The sequence below is a fragment of the Oculina patagonica genome, chromosome 4 (assembly GCF_052425735.1).
Source record: "Oculina patagonica isolate OP01 chromosome 4, crgOcupat, whole genome shotgun sequence".
NCBI lineage: Eukaryota > Metazoa > Cnidaria > Anthozoa > Scleractinia > Oculinidae > Oculina > Oculina patagonica.
In genome coordinates this window covers 1,670,740-1,685,832 of record NC_135761.1, presented here as the reverse complement: position 1 = coordinate 1,685,832, position 15,093 = coordinate 1,670,740, and the positions used below count along the sequence as shown (strand labels likewise).

At 39.6% G+C, this 15,093-nt stretch overlaps 2 protein-coding genes and 1 long non-coding RNA gene across 3 annotated transcripts in view; 1 reads left to right on the top strand and 2 right to left on the bottom strand.

Annotated features, from left to right (window-relative positions):
• LOC144649065 (uncharacterized) overlaps positions 1-11,975 on the bottom strand; it is an 83,067-nt gene extending 71,092 nt beyond the window's left edge. The window contains exon 1 of the mRNA XM_078508535.1: positions 11,349-11,975. Within this exon, the coding sequence (XP_078364661.1) occupies positions 11,349-11,847 (499 nt within the window). The 5' untranslated portion in view covers positions 11,848-11,975. The remainder of the gene's footprint in view (positions 1-11,348) is intronic.
• Positions 1-15,093, bottom strand: part of LOC144649122 (uncharacterized) — a 111,941-nt gene that overhangs the window by 92,694 nt on the left and 4,154 nt on the right. The window lies entirely within an intron of this gene.
• Positions 1,986-3,527, top strand: LOC144651140 (uncharacterized). Its single transcript, XM_078511034.1, has one exon. The coding sequence runs from the start codon at positions 1,986-1,988 to the stop codon at positions 3,525-3,527; it is 1,542 nt and encodes a 513-aa protein (XP_078367160.1).

Genomic DNA, 15,093 nt, shown 5'->3' with positions numbered 1-15,093 from the left:
AATAAAGAACGATTTTTTTTAAAGGACTAATCATTATGGTGTTTGTATACGTTTTGAATTTTTTACTAAAATCCAATATGAGTTTTTCGGTGATTTTAAGTGCTAAGTGGACGAGTTAGATTTCTTGCAGTTAGCGTAAATAAATCAGTTGTAATAAAGACTTAAACAGGTTAAATGTAGCCCCGTGGTTGTGCGAAACGTCCCGAGTCAATGTCTAAATTTGAATGCTAAATTACTTCTTAGACAGTATCACTGTCGCTTCTAGACCTTAATAATTCGGGTTAACTAAAAAACACCATGACTCGTAAAAATACACAGCAATACTGCACGTTAAAGATTTCAATCGCTACGCAATCGACAAGTCAGGAGAATTTATTCTTTTCTTTTCCCTTATTGGGTTCAGAAGTTCGTACATAACATGGCGGTTAAAGTGGAACAATTACTCTCAGTGAAAGGCTTACGGATTTTGTTACTGGACACTGTTTTGGACACCATAGCTGTTCGCACTCCCATTTAGGATCTTACCGTACCCAAATTCAACCAGAAATCAGGTAATATTAATCGCTCTGTTGAAGCCATGCTTGCCATGTTCGCAGTGCAAATTGTGTTGACCTGCTTGTGTTGATACTTTTTTGGTCTTCAACACTTTATCAAGTAACTCTTCTGACATTTTTTACTCTTTTGTTTGGAGTTTCATTCTCTGAATTTTCAAAATCAAAATTCAGCTCTAAAAACTCTGACTCCATTGTTTCAGTCTGAATGTTTCAGTACTCATCGGAAAAAATCGCGCAATTGGCGAGCGCGCTCAAGTTTAGTTTTTTGCGAGAAAGTGTTTCTCCTTTTTACGACTGGTAAACACCAGCTTAATTTAAATTACGAGGTTCTGTTTTATTGGAAATTCTCATTTCAATTCATCGTACGGTAACACTACTTTACTTCAAAGTGACCGTGATATGGGGGCATATCAGGTCAGTGTCTTGATATCGTAGGATATCAGGACAGTAGATCGGGCTTCTGATTGACTACTTGCAAATTTGGGTACGGTAAGCCACTGAAGTGCACCAAAAAGGTACGATTAGGTATAAATATCATTCATTTCATCATTTATCCGTAGTTCACAAATATGTCTTTCGTATTTTCACTATGTCATCTAGTCCACATGCGGGACATAAGGACCCACAATTGACCTGCCCCCAGCGTATCAAGGCTTCATAGCTCAGTTTGCAGAGCAACGCACCGGTATCGCGCAGCTCCGTAGGCTCCTAGCCTGTGGACAGGCTCTCCGGTCAAGGATGGGGCGAAAAAAAACGGGAAAAAAAAGGAGAGGGTGAAGAGAAGGAGAGTGCCCGTTGACAAAAAATAGAAGTCGCCATTCCGCCCCTTTTGATTAACCTGTCATTGATATCTGTCGACAACGAGTCATTGTCACCGCCTAGATGAATTGGAATGTAATTAGTAAAATAAAGGTGACAGGTCTACACAGGGGGAAGGTGTCTCTAAGGAAAATGTTGGTTTAATCATCACTGCCAGTATGACGTCACGCTGCGCATGAGTGATATTAAAGATGGTGGGCAAAGCGTCAATCGAGAAACGAGTTAAGAATGTGGCATTTTCCTTCGTTACTCAAGTCAATGTACAGAGATGTTAGCGAATGCAACCGTCTATGGCAAGCCGACTGTAGCAATATTCAATATTTTTATAATTATTCAATTTAATATTTACATTTATGTAATATTTTTATATTCATTCAATTTAATATTTATCCGTTTATGTAATATTTTTTATGTTTATTCAATTCAATTCCCGTATATGTATGTAAACACTTTTTAATCATTTTATTTAATCTGTCTATATTCATTTAATCTGTTTCATATTCATTTAATTTAATCTGTCTATATTCATTCGATCCCTCATTTTTATATTTAATCTCGGGGACTGGGGCAAGCCTTCAGATCAGAAGAAGGAAGGACTGGGAAAGAACCAATATGGCGGATGAGTCGGATGAAGAAGGTTTCAACAGTGAAGGTTTTGACGTTGTAAGAGACCTGCCTGCGTTTTTAGCTTCGGTTTTAGATAAAACGGAATACATTTGTCAAAATGACGTCGACGAAGGAACTGCCGAAGCGCATGCTGAAGTGATTGACCAGAGTATTAGGCTGCTTAGATCGATAAGAGATTGTTATGATATTGGAACAAGTGAGAAAGAGGAGCTGGATTCACTTGCAGCAGCTTTTGCAGATGTGTTATCATCGTTAATTCATCACATCACCATTAAGCCTCTCACCCCAACAACTGTTGCTGAAAATTGTTTTGCCCCAGGAAAAGAGGAAATGGAAACTCCTGGAATACCACGTTTTGACATTCCTGCTGAGATGTTGGAAGAATTGCGAGAATTGGGATTCAGTTGGATTAAGATTGGAAAAATGTTGGGTGTTTCGAGGTGGACGATTCATAGGAGAGTGAAAGACTATGGTTTGGAAAACATGACAGGATTTCATCATTTGTCTGATGAGGAACTAGACGACATAGTGAGAGGCTTCATTTCAGATCATGGACGAACTACTGGACAGGGCTATGTTGGAGGTTACATAAAGGCACTTGGCCTTAGAATTCAAAGGAAAAGGATAAGAGAAAGTATGGCAAGAGTGGATCCGCAGAATACTGCACTACGCTGGGGCGTTGTTGTTTCACGTAGGACATATCAAGTACCTTGGCCAAACTCCCTTTGGCACTTAGATGGTCATCATTCTTTGATACGCTGGAAAATTGTTATTCACGGATGCATAGATGGCTTTTCCAGAAGAATAATGTTTTTGAGATGTAACTCAAACAATCTTGCAGAAACTGTACTTGATTTGTTTTTAGATGCCATAAATCGGGATGGGAACCTTTGGCCATCAAGAATAAGGGTTGACAAGGGTGTTGAAAATGTCCTAGTGTGTGATGCCATGGTACAAGCCAGGGGAGAGGGAAGGGGAAGTTTTATTGCTGGGCCCTCTACACACAACCAGCGCATTGAAAGGTTATGGAGAGATGTTTTTAGATGTGTTTGCCACTTTTATTACTATCTATTCTATGCTATGGAGTCCACTGGTATCCTAAACACAGATGACCCTATTCATCTGTTTACTTTACACCTGATCTTCATTCCAAGAATCAACAAAGCCCTTGACGAGTTTCGAGAAGCTTTTAACCACCACAAGGTGCGTACAGAGGGAAACTGGTCCCCATACCAAATGTGGGCAAATGGCATGTTCTGTGCTAACAATCCACTATCACGTGGACTGCCAGATGAAGAACCATCTGATTTGGAAATGTATGGATATGACCCCCAGGGACCATCTCCAATTGGAAGTGACAATCATGTTGTTATTGACCCTGTGTGTCTCAGCCATGGTGATATACTGGAGCTATTTGTGTTGGAACAACTGGATCCACTGAGGCCATCAAGTGAAATGGGTGCAGATATATACACAGAAGCTCTAGAACTGGTATTTCTAAGACTTGAAGAACTTTCTGATACTTGAATAAATGTATCATAAATACATGTATTAATATTGCAGATTATGCTTCTTGTTTCAGTTATAGAAAGTGTAGTCAAAATATATATATATATATATATATATATATATATATATATATATATATATATATATATATATATATATATATATATATATATATTATTTTTTTTTTTTTGGGGGGGGGGGGGGTTTCTTGGTGACATCAACTGAACAGTCTATATCCAAAGCCAATTTGTGTTTTGGAGAGATAGAGAGTTCAAGTCGCTTGTTCCTGTTAATTTGCTGCATCTTTGATTGTATATTCTCAAGCAACTGAATGAATCCATCGAAAGAACCTTGTATCGTTTTCTTAAGTATGCAATGACGAGATAATAAATTACTGTGAAAGTAATGCCAGCAATAACAAATTGTATTTTATTTCTCAATTTAAAGGTTTGATAAGTTGTATTTGCAATGAAATGATAACAAAATTAATTTAACTTACCATTATGATATAAAAGTAGACAATGAAAGGTGCAAGCTACATCATGATTTAAGGTACATGTTCATGTGATGTCAAACACTTAAGAAATAATGATGTTGCATTTTAATGTCTTTCTGGCTGTGCCCAGGCAAAATAACAGCTCTTTTGAAAATCAGAATCCAAGATATAGACGGACTTTTTCTACTGCAGCATACTACAGTAATTGCAATTAATTTGTAAATTACCAATAATGATTTTACTACTTGCAAATCAACATTATCCCAAAACATCAACTCATGCTCTAACTAAACTGATTTGAGTTTACAAAATTAGTATTCCCCTCCTTTTATCTTCACCTAAAACAATACTTCAATAGCTCAACTCAACACTCAACAGTTAATACCAGTAAGTAATCTTATGAGGAATAAACAGTAACTGCAGAAAAAGAAAAAATTGTACAGAAACACTTGTGACTTGCATTGTCACTGACAATGCAATGTAAGCAGGGCTAGCTAATAATAAGTGTTACCTTGATGGTATCGTAACATTGGTTTGGTTTTTTGTCTAATTTCACTGTTAGAGACAAGTGGCAGAGTGGTTAATTTTAATCTGGAAATATAACAAAAACATTTTATAAACCTGCTTGATTTTTCATTTTCCTTTTAAGTTATAACAAAAAGAACAAAGGAAAACAAAAAGAACTGTAACAAGAAGAAACACAACAAAAACATGTCCACTAAACAAGGCAATTTGCTTCAGTTAAATACATCTGGTGCAATGTAAAATAACCATCCAAAGGAATTAACACAGGTCAAAAGTGGATTGCACTGTTCTGTACAATGCTTGAGTCACTGGTAAGAAACCAAGTGATACTTGAATTACTTAAAACCAAAGTAAATGTTCTTGAAAGCTAGGTCATACAGTTCAAATAGTTCATTATCTGATGGTAGTAGAAGAACTGCATTTCCTCTTGGCAAATCCAGAGTGTTTGAACAGGCATGGGAAGTAGGCATGAAATGCCAAATGTTCTTCTTCTTCTGAGCTGGTTCAAGTGGTTCGTCAGTGTTCTGCAAAAGAAAAGTTACAGTAACTGTAACAATGTTTGTTGTAAAGATAACATGAAATAAGCAATGGCAAAGAAACTAAACAACTTGCACAGGAAACGTACAGTATACAAGTCATCCCTAGAGTCAGTAACAATACCACTGTAACCAAATCAACATGATTTAGCCGTACAATATTAAATAGCTTTTAATATTTTTTAAATCTTGTAATATATATATAGTTTTTATACACTTACACGTAATTCAGTCTGGGTGAAAAAATGTAAACTGCTAGAATGATAAATTAAAAATGCAATATATATTATTGATGCCACACACAAAATGTACATTGAATGCACATAACAGTACAAATGTCAGTAGTTGCTTGGAGTATGTTCCAAGACATGCTGACTGCTGATTAGTATTTATTCTAAGCTTTATGTATATTGTTAGTGCTTTCATCATCTCAATTAGTTTTCCCTAAATACAATTCACTTGGCCTTTTTTCTTTTGATTTCCAATATTGAAAATGATTTGGGGATTTATATTTTCATTAAAAATTCAAATTTTAAACAGCACTGGTGTGAATTGGGGTTTTCAATAAAAAATAATCAGTTTCCAGTACCTATACCAAGGGCTAATTCATTACCTCATCTGCAGTCAAGCGCTCTTTCACTTCCGGCTCTTTTACTTCAGCCTCTGGAAACTGAATGCAAGGCTTCCTAGCAAAACCGAGGGGTGGTTCTTCACTTGCTCCAGTGACAAATTCAAGGATGTTTTCAAGGGTAACAACTCTACGGCCACTTGACACATCTCTCACATACTTCACAAATTTGGCATAAATAGCTTTTTCATAAACACGCAAGTTGCATCCTTCTTCTGAGAAGTCTGCCTCCAACAAGAATAAAAGCTTTCGAACAGTTAAACTAACAATGCTACATGGCCTCAGAAGATATAGCAGCATGGGGTAAACTCTTCCAAACATAGGAATTCCTAAAGTGTCCATACCACGTTTGAGCTCTTTGACACAAGGTGACAATTCCTGATCTTTATCGATAAAAATCGCCTGCAGTATTTCTTCGGGTATGTAGACAGGTAATTGTCCATTTTGAAGTAGAGCAATACCAACCATTTGACCAACATAATAATAATCTTCTGAAAGGTGCTCTTTAAGGCCATTATCAAAGTAAGTGTCCTTGATATTCCGATTGCATAGTCTAATCCACTCCTTGCGAGGTCCATCAGTGTCAACAGCTTGCTCGCCATAAAACTGAACTTCAAAGGTGACCCTTGGATCAGTTACATGCTTCAGTTCCTCAAATGTTGTTTTGAGAATGTTCTGTCTGTCTACAGTTATGTAATTGGTCTCTCCTTCAAGGATTTCGGAAGACTCAGTTACATCTAATGGTCGCCCAGTGACAATTTTCTTCTGCAGATATCTAAGCATCTCTGTTGGTTCTGTGATGTTTGATGGGAACTCATTTACAACCTGGCAAAAGAAGACACGTGCACTTTCCAATTCTGGCTCTTTCCCATGCTGTACAGGGGTGCTAGAGATGCCAGAGGTACCAGAGATCACAGTAGTGCCGCCCAAGTTGTCAGAAGTGCCAGGGATGATACCAGAGGTGCCTGGAATGGGGACGATACCAGATGTGCCTGGAATGGGGACGATACCAGAGGTGCCTGGAATGGGGATGATGCCAGAGGTGTCCAAAACGCCAGAGATTCCAGGAGTTCCGTCCAAGTTGTCAGAAGTGTCAGGGATGATACCAGAGGCGCCTTCAGTGGAGCCAGAGATGTCCACGAGGACAGAGATGCCAGGGGTGCCATCTAAGTTGTCAGCGGTGCCAGGTACGATGCCAGAGGTTTTAGACTGAACCAGTTCCTTTTGCAGAGGCTCAGGGTCGGAATCTGAGGTATGCTCATTAAGCACAAATTCAAATCCCATTTTCATTCTTATGTACAAAAGACCTTGCCCCACCATTTTCTTCACTAAATCGTAGCTGTACTCCGTCCCTTTGCTCAAATGGAGCACACTGATTTTCGTTTGAGTGACTTTTACGAATTCGAAGTCATTCGGTCCAATAATACTGTACTTTTCTTTAAGCGATGTAGCAATCTTTTCTCTAATGTTGTCTTCGCTATCTTGTTCACCAAGTGTCACTATGCCCCTTTCGACAATCATGTCTTTCTTCAAAAATTGATTAAAGTCGTCCTCTGCATCATTGTCCTTGCAGCCAAGAAGGGCAAATTCGAATGGTTTTTCTTTGACACTTTTAGTCCGTTTCTGTTTACTTTTTTGTCCTCGGGGAATCGGGGAAGCAGATCGCAGTCTTTCGTTCATCCCAAGTCTCCGGAAAGCTCCGCCTTCACGACTCCGTTCCATCATGTTTCTCGCTCTGTTCACGCTTTCCGCAACGCTGTGGAGCGGTGGACCTTGTGATTGTGTTGAAACTGATGGACCTGCTGGTGCTGATGCGGAATCCGCTGATGCAGAGCGGGAGTTTGAATTAGAATTTTCCGAATCCAGCGTTAGCAACATATCCGACGCTCGCCTTAGCAGACCTGCCGCCTCAGATATTTTATCATTCATCGCCTTTGAGAGCCAGATATTAGTACCTGTTTCGTATATATACCGCAATGTCAGCAATGGCGGACGAGCAAGCCGAGCAAGCACGAGTGAAAACGTTCTTGGTCCCAGTCCTTACTCCTGATGTCATAGAGTCGTCATAGTGTGCCCCAGTCCCCGAGATTAAATATAAAAATGAGGGATTGAATGAATATAGACAGATTAAATTAAATGAATATGAAACAGATTAAATGAATATAGACAGATTAAATTAAATGATTAAAAAGTGTTTACATACATATACGGGAATTGAATTGAATAAACATAAAAAATGTTACATTAACATAAATACTGAATTGAATGAATATAAAAATATTAAATAAATATAAATATTAAATTGAATGAATATAAAAATATTACATAAATATAAATATTAAATTGAATAATTATAAAAATATTGAATATTGCTACAGTCGGCTTGCCATAACCGTCACTCTTCTGGTATTTTTTGGTAGATCAGACGTTTTATTCATTTGTTTAAAACAACTGAAACACCTTCGCAAAGGGTAGAATGATCGACGAAATCTGTAAACAGGTCGAGCTTTCGAGAGTCACTGCACAGCGAATTTAATTTTTATTGTAACAGAAATAGGAGGTTTGGCACAGGATATACGGTTCTTACTGTACGTGAAGTATCAGACTTTCAGCATTTTTTGATCTTCATATCTTTCCCCTGCTATCCCCTTAAAGGTGAAAATCGAAGCAATCAAGAGGGAAAAGGCGCTGCACGGGTAATTTCCAGTTGGACACCCATCCAAGTATTAACCCCGCCCGACAGAGCTTAACTTCAGCCAGGGTGGATGGAGCCTGCACTTTCATTACTTATTAAAGAAACACAACACGGAATAACTTTACTCTAGTCTTTTTAAATCGGTATTTTTTTTTTTACTACTTGTCTTCAATTGCAACACTGTTACATTGGAAGGTGTAAACTGTTGCGGCAGCGAATTTGAACTCATGTCTATTTCGCACAACACGTTTTTTTTCTCGCTCAAACCACAATGAAAGCGCTCGCTCAATTCAAGCTGGCCAAGTTAAGGCTTGGCGGGCGGGGTTAGCACTTGGATTGGTGTCCGACTCGAAATACCTTGTGTTGTAAGCTTTTCTTTTTCATTTGTTTTTCAGGAGGTATGCAATCAATGAAATTTAAGAGTCAAGACGGCAATAAAAGCCACAAAATATAACAGAACTGCACAGATACAAACAAAAGTACATTATAATAAGCCAATGAATGCGAATAAAAAGATATGGAGTTGTTGACATATTCTGGATAAAATTAATACCTTTGCACTCAGACGGAAAGATATGAAGTTTGGTTAACTCAAGCAAACACAGAACGACACGGAGATTAAATTTGAGAAAAAATGTTTGGGTGAAAAGGTGGATGTATTTGATGGACTTTGCTTGACGCGAAAGCAAAATGGCGGTCCCGCCTTCTGTCCCGTTCAAGAGTTAAAAAGATAACCAATTTACAGGATAACAAGCGCAAAAAAACAGAAACAGATCATACACACAGACAGTTAAGACATCAAACCGTAACCACTAGGAAGGAATTAGCGAACGATAGCGATATAAGCACTAAAGTTAAGCCTTTCTGGACCTCTGTTGTGGCGTACTGACGATTAATCCCGCTCATCTGACCAAACCGAGGGAGTCGCTCGCGCGCTGCCATGTGACGTCATACTCGTAGTGATGAGTCGGTCACGAATAACGACTCCTAAGTTCGTGACATTTGTATCTTTGCCTTTCCATGTTAAATAGTCCATTTTACAGTTTCCTGCCAAGTAACCTGGTCTTTGAATGGTATTGAGGCTGTAGGTGACCTTGTAATGCTACAAGCCTCTCTGCTTTATCATGCAATGGCAAACTAGTAAGCATCAGAACAGAAAGATTTACACAACAAAAGCAGTGAGGTCCGGTATCAAAACAAGGTCACCTCCAGCCCCCGGGGGGGGACTCCTACATGAAACGGACGGGGATGCTCATCGGAAATTTTGAAAAGAACCCCTAAAAGAGACCAATCTGGGTGTAGCTCAAGTTTTTCTTGACCCCTAAAAGATACCAAAAAACTAAGAATAAAATTTATATTTCTTCGTGTGTAACCCTAAACGAGACCATTATGGCTAAAAATATTGGCGTTTTGCCTGGGACACCCAAAGCGAGACCAATAATCCAAAATTTACACCCCTAAGCGAGACGACGAGCATCCCCGTCACTTTCATATGCGAGTTCCCCCCCCCCCCCCCTCGGGCCTCCAGCTCCACTTCCATTCAAAGGCCAGGTCACTAAGAAGACAACTGTAGAATGGTTTATTCGGCCTATTGACCTTATTTGCTTCACACTTCTTTCTGAAGGGCACTGTTTTATTTGGAGGCATTATTTACTGAATAGAGCCGTACGATTGTGGGCAAGGACGTGTTTAGAGGTCACTGGTCTGCACTGCGTGGTTTCCTGTTTGTTCAGTTGACACTTCTGACTCTGTACTCTGCCATACGTTTTGCTCATCCCTAAAAGGAAATGATCTGAACAATGTTCCGTGAAAATGTTGACTACTTGCATTTTATTGATGCCTCTGTTACAAGATGTAATTTGTTTGATCACGAATTTATCTTGGTCCGGCTTCGCCAGAGACTGTTCCCGTTTACTTTAAAAAGCGGAAAATTGGTTTCAGAGAGACATTCCCATTGCGATCGAAACTTATCCCATAATATTGATAATCGATCCCATCATTCAACACCATTTAAAAATTCTGCGATCGTCTGCGGTCTTTTGCGTTCAAATGGAAACATCTCGTTCCGCGATCGTTGCGATCACACGGTTCAGTAAATTTTTGCGGTTTTGCGATCGTCTGCGATTATGTGGAAACCAGGCTTAAAGGTTATGCTTTTTGCATTACATTTTGATCGAGCGCATTGTCTTCAGCTCGATGTTTAGGTTTTTATTCCTCCTCTGCTCGTTGCGTTACGTTAAATTCTTTCCAAATCCAGTGGGAAGAATTCCAAACACATATTTTTTATCAGCTAGTGACCGTAACTTACCCTTTCTACTTCGAAAAGCAAATTTATCGCATCGCGTCTCAAGCATTATTGAGCCTCTCTATGGGTACCCACGGTCTTCGTTTTCTTCGCAACTTTTTGCAAATCTTCGTTTTCTTTAAACAGATCTTCGTTTTATCTTTGTTCGGTTTTTCCGTGGAATGTTGTCAAATGCCAACATTTAAAAATTACAGATATTTTCTGTAGTGTTTAGGAATTTTGACAATTTTATATCGGAGTGTTCAATTTGATCACGTGAATTTTGGTCAATTTTAGATCTTCGCTTCAATCTTGAGATCTTCGTTTTTTCCGCGGTGATCTTCGCGTCTTCGATTTCTTCGGAAATACCCATAGAGAGGCTCATTATTATGGTGTCGGCAAAATTGAGATCTGTCAACAATCAGTGATTTGACCAATCAGAGGTTGCACTAGAATCTCGTGCACAGATCGGGAGCCTGCTCGCAGGCTAGTGGGTTCCAATCCCGTTATTTCCTTTTTCAGGCTAAATGTGCAATTGCTTAAATTGCTTACACACTACGAAGCCGATCATATCATTCATTTCATCATTTATCTGCAGTTTACATATATATATTCTCTATGTCATCTACAATTTAGCATCTAAACTACCGTCATAAATAATTATTCTCTTCTTACCAGTACCATTACCCAAATTACCGCTCTGGCAATTTTCTATGTTTTCTTCTTGTGGAAGACCCTGGTGTGTTACGTTTGTTGCTGGTAAAAGATTTGGAAAAAGACAGCGTCTGACGAATTCTTCACGGAAGACACCGATTGTTTTTTCGTCACCGATGACGATACGCACGTCACGGAGAGTGCTGGATTCGGCGTCAGTGCTTGAACTTAACTCCTCCACTGCATCGAACATTACTTGAGCGCAAATGTTTTTAGGCATTCCGGGCATTCCGACAATACCAGAGCTAATCGCTGGAAGGGCAATGGAAGAAAGCTCCAACTTCGCTGCAAGACGGAGACTTTCTATGCATGCTCGGTTCAGAAGTGAAATGCACCTGCTTCTCTCATGGGCATTCCACCTCGGACCAACTGTGTGAATTACAAATTGACAAGGAAGATGGCCACCCCTGGTATACACTGCGTCGCCTACATTAAGCGGACGCCACTTTCGATCTGACATTATTCGTCTGGACTCTTCTTTAATCTGACGACCTCCTTTTCGCACTATCGCAGCCGCCACACCACCACCGTGTTGAAGACCATCGTTGGCTGCATTGACAATGGCGTCCACTTTCTCGTCAGTTATATCGCTCTTGCTCAGAGATATATTCACTTTATTATTTAGAACTCGCTAGAACAAAGAAAAAAAAAACAACACATTAAAATACACCAGTTGCGATGTGAATCCAGTGGAGAAAAATCACACAACCAGAAGTCCTAAGGGACATGTACCCACAACTTATGGACATTTACTGAAGAAAGCTTACGAAGATGGTAAACAGCAACACTCCGATAACTGGACTTAGCTATTCTCATCGAAGTTCTTCTCTTGTTATTCTTAGCAGTTAGAACAAAATGACGCCTTTATGTTCACTCCTCCACTGTTTATTTATTTTTTTAGGGCCTGTTTACATGAAAGGCGGGTGCCCCGGCTAACCGAGCTACCCTGGGCGAGCCAACTTTTCATAACGTTTCTTTAGAAAACGCATTGAAGTGTTTACATGCCAGACGGGAAACCCGCCTAGCCGGGGCACTCGGTCTATTTGCCCGGGGCACCCTTCTAGGCGGGATAGCTTTTTGCCATATAAACGGTTATGCCCGGGCTGTCCCGGCTTGACTGGATAAGTCTTCGCGCGTGTTTTAAATTAAAGTGGAAGTTAATGGCATAAAATGTATAAATTCTGGACCAAACTGGACCGAAATTAGATCAAATTAGTTTTATCTGTAGGCTGGAAAATATTTCTTTGAGCAACAATTCAATTTGGCGGCCAAAGACTGTTGAATTTCGATTGATTTCCCCCAAAAATGGACGCAGTAAATTTCTTAGAGCTTGCACATCAAAGTAAAAAAGGTTTGAATACGGCTAGCCTTGATTATTCAGTAAAAAGTCATATTTTTCTCTAATCATTTGGAGCTACATGGTTTTCCTACGCTGTTACACGCTTTAATGACGCTGTCTCAACTCGGGTAGAAGGGTTGTAAATTCGGCATGTAAAGGCGTGCTATGTTTCATCCCTTCTAGCCGGGTAACTCGGTTGGCCGGGGCACCCACACTCCATGTAAACAGGCCCTTATTATTGTTCTTTTTGCCTAACCAACCGACCCAATTTCATAAGACAGAGGGTGATGGAAAACGGTACATTTTATTGGGATGGCCTACTAATGACTTCAACTTCTCTTGAATGCTTTATTTTTTAAATGAAATAGGGATAAAAATCAAAGTACTCCTCTGGTGGGCGCTTATTCGATGTGGCCGCTAATTCGAGGTTGGGCGCTTATTAACTTTTTCTACCTACAGGGTGGGCGCTTATTCGAGGTGGCCGCTAATTCGAGGTTGGGCGCTTATTAACTTTTTCTACCTACAGGTGGGCGCTTATTCGAGGTGGCCGCTAATTCGAGGTTGGGCGCTTAAAGCCTGGTTTTCACTAGCGACGCAAGCACAGGCGAAAGCACAAGCGCAAGGACAACAGTTCTTATTTCACCGTGAAATTAAACGGCTTCGACTCAAACAACAGCACAAGCGCATTGCATTTTGATGCTTGTGCTTATGCTTGCGGCAAGCACAAGCACAAGGGGCGACATTTGTCCTTTTTGCGTGATTGCACTTGTGCTTGCGTTTGTGCTTGCGTCGCTAATGAAAACCAGGCTTAATCGATAAATACGGTAAACAGAAATGACCGCCAAAGCTATTTACAACCTTAGTGCACATTCCGGGCTGAGACGGACCCTTAAATACGTAGGCTTATTTCCTAGCTCACTGGTACGTACATTCTACTGACAATAGTACTGGTAATCCTCATTCGAAATTTTGATCAGTAGCGACACAGTCAGACAATCCTCTGTGTATGAGGCCGCGTAACGTAAGTGTCACGGCACGCGCTATTTGATCTCATACGCTTGCTGTATATTTGTAACGATTAACCTCAACTTGAGTCAACTGATCGTAAGAAATGCTCTATTTAATGTTGAATTTTGCATATATTGATCCCAAATTGTGATCAACTGTAAGCCAGATAAATAAAGTTCACTTACCTTTTATCGTTTATGTGATCTTTGTGATTTTATGGTTTTGAGGCCGTTAATTCCTCGCTAGCGGTCACTGCCCCTAACAAAAGGCCTCAAACGCAGAGGATTGTCTGCCTGTGGTAGCGATTAAGTGTTTTTTACCTCACATTTATTGGTACAACCACTGAGTACGCTTTTAACCGTTAAAATCAGTCCTTGCTCACCAAACTCCTGTTTCTTCTGTAGAACTGAACGTGGGCTACATGAATTACCAAATATTTAGGTGGATTTCGTCTTTATATCTACAAACTCAGTTGAGTTAAACATCTTACCGTCGGAGCTGTCGAATGTTACTACTGCAATTCCTCCCTTACTAATAATGATACTCTCGATATCACTGCCGCCATTTTTCTTTTCCTGAAAATGAGCAATGAGATCTTCTGATTTCGTTGTCGCTCGAAAACCAGTAACATATATACTACGAAAAGCACTTGTAAAGTCGACATATATTTTGTCTCCCGGACCAGCAGAATATGTGCTTGTGCATTCCTCCGCCATGTTGCTGATATTCGTAATGAATTGAATTAGTTTGCAAAAGCGAAAGGCGGAAGTCTGTGTCACGCTATCTTGATCTCAACGTAGCGTGACTGGATTGCCTGGATTCTCCACTTTCACATTTCCCATAATACACTTCGTTTGCCGCCTAGAATTTTGCATAAACATTGCTTTCAATTTAAAAACAATGCAATCAAAGTGTATTATGGGAGATGTGGAAATGGTGAACTGGACTAGTGTCTGTTGTTTTCGATGCTTTGTGGATTATTTTGCCACAAATAACCACATACCATGACATACTCGTTCGTTGAATGGTTTCTGTTCTATGCACCCCAAATTTAATTTAATTTAATGTAGACCAAAAAAAACAACGAACGAGCAAAGCCAGCTCTTAATTAACAAGCCCGTAATCATTCGATTTAGCGTCCCAGGGCGCTTATAAGGGAAAGGGATGCTTTTTTTTTCTTTTTAATACAAAGGAATAGTTAAAAAAAACGAACCACGAATGATTAGTACACTGATCAAGCTGTGATCAGTGGACAACTGTCGAACACGTTAGTTCCCAACTTTAAATTTTGTTTTTTACTTTCTTTATTTCAGTATATAATCGTTTAATATTTTTGAAAGTTTTGAATTTCATTTCAAG

Bases quoted from the DNA above. Each gene is read 5' to 3' on its own strand.
- LOC144651140 (XM_078511034.1), top strand. From the start codon at position 1,986: ATGGCGGATGAGTCGGATGAAGAAGGTTTCAACAGTGAAGGTTTTGAC.